The sequence below is a fragment of the Mastomys coucha genome, unplaced genomic scaffold (assembly GCF_008632895.1).
Source record: "Mastomys coucha isolate ucsf_1 unplaced genomic scaffold, UCSF_Mcou_1 pScaffold21, whole genome shotgun sequence".
NCBI lineage: Eukaryota > Metazoa > Chordata > Mammalia > Rodentia > Muridae > Mastomys > Mastomys coucha.
Genome location: NW_022196904.1, coordinates 18,821,320 through 18,828,039, shown reverse-complemented (window position 1 = coordinate 18,828,039; position 6,720 = coordinate 18,821,320). Strand labels below are relative to the sequence as shown.

Genomic DNA, 6,720 nt, shown 5'->3' with positions numbered 1-6,720 from the left:
GGAAGACAGCAAGGACTGTCTGGTCCCAGATCTCAGAAGTGGTCAGGTGAAAAGTTGGGCCCAGAATCCTGGGTCTGAGGGAGACTTGGGTTTCCTGCTCCTGGTTCCCTGGCAGTGTTGAGGAGCAGTCTATATGAGATCCATGACTCCTGCCAAGGGCTGCTTTGGGAAGGATTTATTGTCACTTAAGTGGCCATGACAGATCTGGGAGGAGGGGGTGACATTAACGAGGCTGCTGTAATCAGCTCCCCTAGAGGCAGCGATTAAGGGCTCATTACCCACTAGAGAGGGAACCCGACTTGGGGAAGGACAAGATTAGGTGGGAGACGAGGGTATGGCAGCATGGAGGCAAGGGTAGGACATTCCAGAGGCGCAAGCACTGGGAAGGGGGGACTCCAGGGGACGAATGGAGAGGCAGGGATGCTGGAGTTGGGCATATGGTAGGCAGGGGTGGGGTGGGAAGGGTGGGGGATGTCAGTCATGGCTTTTCCAGCTGGACATCTCCAATGTGGAGGTTGCCCACGTCCTGGTAGGTGCCCTGGAGTCCCCTGGAGATGTCCTCATACATAGAGCAGTCATCAAGGTTTAGGCCCTGCAGGAGACAGACAAGAGAGACATCAGTACCCTGACAGCTGGGGCATCTGCCTCCAGTCAACCCCAGGGTGGGACACAATGCAGACACCACACCCATGCACCGACGCCTGCTGCATCCACTGCTTACCTCATAGAGATTTTCATCTTCATAGTCATCCGGCATGTCCACCCCAAACTTCTCATTTTGCCACCGTTTCTACAGAAGGGGATGAAGTAGAAGTGGTGTTTAGCGAGGAGGGAGGTGAAGGGTTTTCAGACTCTTTCCTACTAGCAAGTGCTTTATCAGAAGGAGCAAGGGATAAGCCCCACCCCCAAAGGCCACATACTGGGATCTTGGCAGATTCTAGTCTCCTTCCCTCTCTTCTCTCTCTTCTTATGGGCCTCAAACTTTGAGCAATCTTCCTGTCTCACCTTCAAGTGGACTGCTGCATGTGCTTGCCACTCCACAGAGACTCTGAGGATCTGTATCTAGCAAGAGCTACCTGGGGACTCACTCTGTGCACCAAGCTGGCCTTGACTTAAGAGATCTGCCTGCCTCTGCCTCCTGAGTGTTGCCAGGATCAAAGCTGTGCCCCACCATGATAGCTCTCTACTGTTCTTCAGTGACAAGCAGCGCAGCGAGCGGGGAGTGGTGCTGAACATCTGTAATTCTAGTGCTTGGCAAACTGAGGCAGGAGGACAGTTGGTGTACAACTTTAATCCCAGCACTCAGGAGGCAGAGACAGGTGGATCTCTGTGAGTTTGAGGCCAGCCTGGTCTACACAGTGAGTTCTAGGACAGCCAGGGCTTTACAGAGAGACCCGGTCTCAGCGGGTGGGGTGGGCGGAAAAGAAAAAGTAAAAGAAAGGAAGAAGGGCAGGTATGGTGGCATACACCTTTAATCCCGGCAGCAATTGGGAGGCAGAAATAGGCAGATCTCTGTGAGTTCAAGGCCAGCTAGGGTTACTTAGTGAAACCCCATCGGGGGGAAAAATGTTGCCTTCTGGCCTAAGGAGAAGCAGGGGTTCTGGGAGGACACACTTTCTTCCCTTGTCTTGGCTGCATTTGCAGGGGACTCCCTTTGGCGGGCCAGGAGGACAGTGAGAGGGCATCTATGAGGGTCAGTGGGCACATGCTGACCCCCCTTGAGCTTAGTGACACTGAAAATCCTTTTGGTGGCTAGTCCCAGTCTCCCAAACTTTGAAGGAAGAACCTCAGAATTCAGAGGACCAGCTGGACACCGGGAGTCACAGTCCAGGGCCAGGTAAGCAAAGATGACTTGAGGGTGTCGCGGGGGTGGGGTGCGGTGGGGAGGCTCACCCTGAATAGCAGCAGTGTCCCTGGCACCACTGCACAGAACAGCAAGATGATCCCCTCTGCCGTGATGATACGGTTCTTGGTACCTTCCCCCATGTCCAGGAAGGGCCTGGGGACTGGCTCTGTGAAGACAGGGTGCTGCTCAGAGCTCTGGCATCCCTTCCTCTCCTCTCCCAGCCCTGTCCCCTGTGAGGCCAGGGAGCTCTGAAGCCACCATCCCCGATGCTGGTTGGCAGGTCCAGGAGGGAGGAGCTAGCTCTGCTAGGGACACACGAGGGTCAGTGGCCTGTCTACTCACTGCGCACTCGGAGGTAAGTACCACAGGAGCGTTTCGATTCATCGTTTTCTACCACCTGGCACCAGTACAAGCCCCCGTGGCTCTTGTTTACTTCCGGGAAGATCAGCTCGCCTGTGCGGCCCTTGCCAGAACCCAGCAGCATCGTGGGCCATGTGTTGTTGGACTGAAGGCTGAACCACCAGGTGATGTTGGGGTTCCTGGCATTGTTTTCACAGGTGAGGCGGGCTTCCTCGCCCAAGTTCACTGTCAGGGATGGTGGACCCCCTTCTACGTGCAGGGCCTGGCATCCGGGACCTGTGGAGAGATGAGAGGAGACAGATGGGTCAGAGCCTGGAGATGGAGATGATTGCCCCAGCCCTTCACACCAGTACCCTCAGGAGTGGAGCCATACTGATGGTAATGGTACCTAGAAAAAGAATAGATGTCAGGAGACATGGAGAGACACACCCCATGGCTTCTCTCTTTCGTTTACCCTTTGCAATTTGATGCTCCCCAACCAGCCCAGGGACTCCCATTCCTTACAACTCTTAGGAACCCCCCACGGGCAGGGGGGTGGCTGGCAAGATGGCTCAGCCAGTAAGAGCACTGACTGCTCTTCAGAAAGTCCTGAGTTCAAATCCCAGCAACCACACGGTGGCTCACAACCACCCTGGTGCGTCTGAAAGTCAGCTGCAGTATACTTATGTAAAATAATAAATAAATCTTTAAAAAAAAAAAGAAAAGAAAGGAATCTCCATGGGGGGGGTTGGAGGTGGGGCACACCTTCGATGCAGGGCGGTGGGGCTCAGCAGTACCCAGCTTATTAGAAAAGGTAGAGTCCAATTCCCACCTCCCTGGATCCCTCCTTTACTGGCCTTGGCTTGTTTGTTTGTTTGTTTGTCTTTTTGCCTAGGTTGTTTCTCATCTCTGTAACTTCAATGTGGCAACCTGCCAGGGAGTAGTGGTACATGCCTTTAATCCAAGCAGGGGGGAGGGGGAGGGGGAGGGAGGGGGGGGGGGGGGGGGGGGGGGGGGGGGGGGGGGGGGGGAGAAGTATCAGGCAGACCTCTGTGAGTTTGGGGTCTGCCTGGTCTACAGCGTGAGTTCCAGGACAGCCAGTGCGGTACATATAAACCCTGTCTCGAAAAACCAAACAACAGAACAAAGCAACCAGTGTCAACCTAGGCACTGGGACTGAGTTTTGTCTGGGGCATTGGAGGAGGCTCAGAGAGAGGAGGGTGAACTGGTGGCTATGGTGTCTGCTCTTGTGTTTATCTTGAACCACTCCCCCCTCCCACCCCGTTCTCAGCCTCCCCAGCACCACACTGGCTTGTAGCTCCCTTTGTGGACATAACAGGAAAGAGGAAGGTCGGAAGTCAGGAAGAAAGAAAGGGAGGGGAAAGAGGCCCCTGCAAGTTCCTGGTCATAGGCTTAAGACTCAGACAGCGGGGCTCCAATCCCTGGTCCTACGAAAACCAGGGTCAGTGTGGTCACGCTTGGGTGGGGAAGGAGAATGGAGCACCCTAGGAAACATGTCCTCCAGATGTAAGACAGAAGAAAAAACAAACAAACAAAACTGTCCCTCTCACTGACTCCCTTTGCTACCTCCATGCCCTGACATTCAATCAACACTTACCTCAGTTCCTCATTCTGACTAGTGGACCTAAGGTCGTGTGTTGTGGGGCAAGGTAGTCTTGCTCCTAACGGTGGACTTGCTAAAGCCTTCTCCAACTTGTGGCTTGGTACAGAAGGCTTTCTCTGATTCCCTTCCCCGCCCTACTCCTTTTCTTTTTGGGACAGGTCAAAAATTTCCCAGGTTGGCCTAGGTAGAACTCATTATGTAGCCTAGGCTGGCTTCAAATGCAGTCTTTCCCCCCTCCTCAGTTTCCTAGAGTTCTGGCTTTACTTTAAGAGATGCAACACTATGCATCACCCTGTCTGGCCATTTCTGGTTTTTTTTTGTTTTTTTTTTTGTTTTTTTTGGTTTTTTGAGACAGGGTTTCTCTGTGTAGCCCTGGCTGTCTTGGAACTCACTCTGTAGACCAGGCTGGCATCGAACTCAGAAATCTGCCTGCCTCTGCCTCCCAAGTGCTGGGATTAAAGGCGCATGCCACCACCGCCCAGCTCTGTCTGGCCATTTCCAACTTCACTCTGCACCTCTCCAGTCAGCCACAACCCCAGGACACATTACCCTTAGGCCACATTACCCAGGCAGGCTTCGGAGAAGAAGAGGAGGAAGAGAGGCAGGGCTCGGAGGACTTCTAGTCCCCCTGGCATCGTCTCCCAGAGAGTCCGTTAGTCTGGGTGGCTGTAGCCTTGAGGTACCAGATTTCACTCCAAACTCCGCCTCACTTCCTGTTCTGCCCTGCCGGAGATGGGCTCCAGTGGCCCTTACTCCTGGGCCTTTATTTGCCATATGGTGTGGGCCTTGAGTGGAGAGGAACTGCCCTGCACCTGGGCTGACCACAATTCCCTTGAGTCTCTAGTGTGTGGGGTCTGGGAGAGGTTGGTTCAAGGCCTGGTTCATCACCACTGAACCTGGGAAATATCCTGGCGAGCCAAGGTTCTAGGTGCCTGCTGCAGGCAGGACCAAGGCTTCTGCCCTCCCTGACATCGGGCAAAACTTATCACCCCTATCCGCCCTTTTCTTTCTAACCCACCCCTTTTCTCTCTCTCTTTTTTCATTTGAGACAGGGTTACATCTAGTCTGGGCTGGCCTGGCCTTGAGTTCACTATGCAGGTGAGAATGGTCCTTTGTTTGTTTATTGTCACCTTTGTTTTATTATTTTTAACTGATGAAGCTTTATTTAATGTATATGAGTGTTTGCTTACATGTATGCTCGTGTAAGCATGTACTGTATGTGTGTGTGCCTGGTGCTTGTGGAGGCCTGAAGAGCCTAGGAGATGGAGTTATAAGCTGCCATGTGGGTGCTGGGAATCAAACCTTGGTTCTCTGCAAGAGCAGCCCGTGCTCCTAACTACCGAGTCAATCCCCCAGCCTCTGAAGATACTCTTGAAGTCCTGATCCTCTTGTCTCTGCCTTCTTCTGAGTATTGTGATTGCAGATGTGCTCCACCATGCCTAGCACAATTTTTCTTTCAGTGTAAGAGATGACACCTGGGGCCCCATGCGTTCTAGGTGACTGCTCTGCTGCTGAACGACACCCTCTCCTTGAAGTTCTTTTATATCCTCCCAATAGGGCAGAGACCATCCTCCACTTGATAAAGAGGAAACTGAGGCTCAGTGGGGGAGAAGGGAGTGGTCACTTGCCCAGTGCTGTACAGTCTATTTGGCTGACGTGTGGTGGTGGCTCATGCCTCTGGTCCCAGATTTTGGTATTTGAATACCAAAATGATGAATCAAGAGGGTAGCCTGGGCTATGTAAGAAAATGGCAGATAATGGAGCCAGGGGAGGGGATGACAGTGAGCTCATAGGCCAGGCAGTTTGGCCAGAATATTGAGCTCTGGGCTCAGTAAGAAGAGCCTGCTTTTTGTTTACTTTTTTTTTTTCTTTCTTTTTTTTTTTTCCAGACAGGTTTCTCTGTGTAGCTCTGGCTGTCCTGGAGCTCACTCTGTAAACCAGGCTGGCCTCGAACTCAGAAATCCGCCTGCCTCTGCCTCCCAAGTGCTGGGATTAAAGGCATGCGCCCCCACCACCCGGCCCGGCTTGTTTACTTTTAAAGGTGAGGAATTAGCTGGGCAGTGGTAGACACAGGCAAATCTGTGAGTTGGAGGCTAACATGGTCTACAGATCAAGTTCCAAAGACAGCCAAGAAAAACAGTCTCAAAAATGTAGGCATATATATATATATATATATATATATATATATATATATATATATATATATATATATATATATATATATATATATATATATATATATATATATATATTGGTTTTTTGAGAAGGTATAAAATTTTTGCAACCTACTTTTAATTGGGGTTCAACCTCTCCTAGCCCACCACCCAGCAGAGGTTGTGGAAGAGAAAAGTTATTAGGATATGGGGGAGTGGACCTGTTCAGCAGTAGTTCTTTGGGGGCGAGCTCCATCTTCTTCGGCAGCAGTTCAGTCCCCTAGCAAACACCAAATACAACTCAGCAACTGCAGACCAGTCCTCTAGGCAGACAGACACCAGGCACGAACCAGCAGCTACAGTCCAGTCCTTTTCAGCAAGCAGACACCAGGCAGTCATAGTTCTATCCTGAAGAAACTGTCAGGCTCACCAACCAGCCTAAGGAGAGGCAGTGGAAGCCACAAGTTGGCACAGGATCCTCATGAGCAGTACTTGGGCAAGTTTCGCTCAATGGCGGTGTTACCACAGTGGAGCTCAACAACACTATGGAAGGCAAACCAGTCCATTAGTGAAGAATAACGAGATGGAACAAACCAAACCAAGGCTCAGTGCTCGTCTCCCACTGTCTGTGGGGTCATATTTATACAACTTCATCACAAGTCCTTCCATTTGTTTATTATATCCAAACATTCTTTCACCTGTGTGCTGCAGCAAAACATCATTTGATATAACTAACTTTCCAAAGAACTGAAAGTTCT

At 51.4% G+C, this 6,720-nt stretch overlaps 1 protein-coding gene across 1 annotated transcript; it reads right to left on the bottom strand.

The window, feature by feature from the left end:
* Nucleotides 1-160: 160 nt before the first annotated feature.
* Cd79a (CD79a molecule) lies at nt 161-4,507 on the bottom strand. Its single transcript, XM_031385708.1, has 5 exons — nt 4,375-4,507; nt 2,189-2,482; nt 1,894-2,012; nt 722-790; nt 161-592 (listed from the first exon to the last, which is right to left on the bottom strand). Exons 1-5 carry the CDS (start codon nt 4,442-4,444, stop codon nt 479-481), a joined length of 666 nt encoding a protein of 221 aa, XP_031241568.1. The 5' UTR covers nt 4,445-4,507; the 3' UTR covers nt 161-478.
* Nucleotides 4,508-6,720: the final 2,213 nt, after the last annotated feature.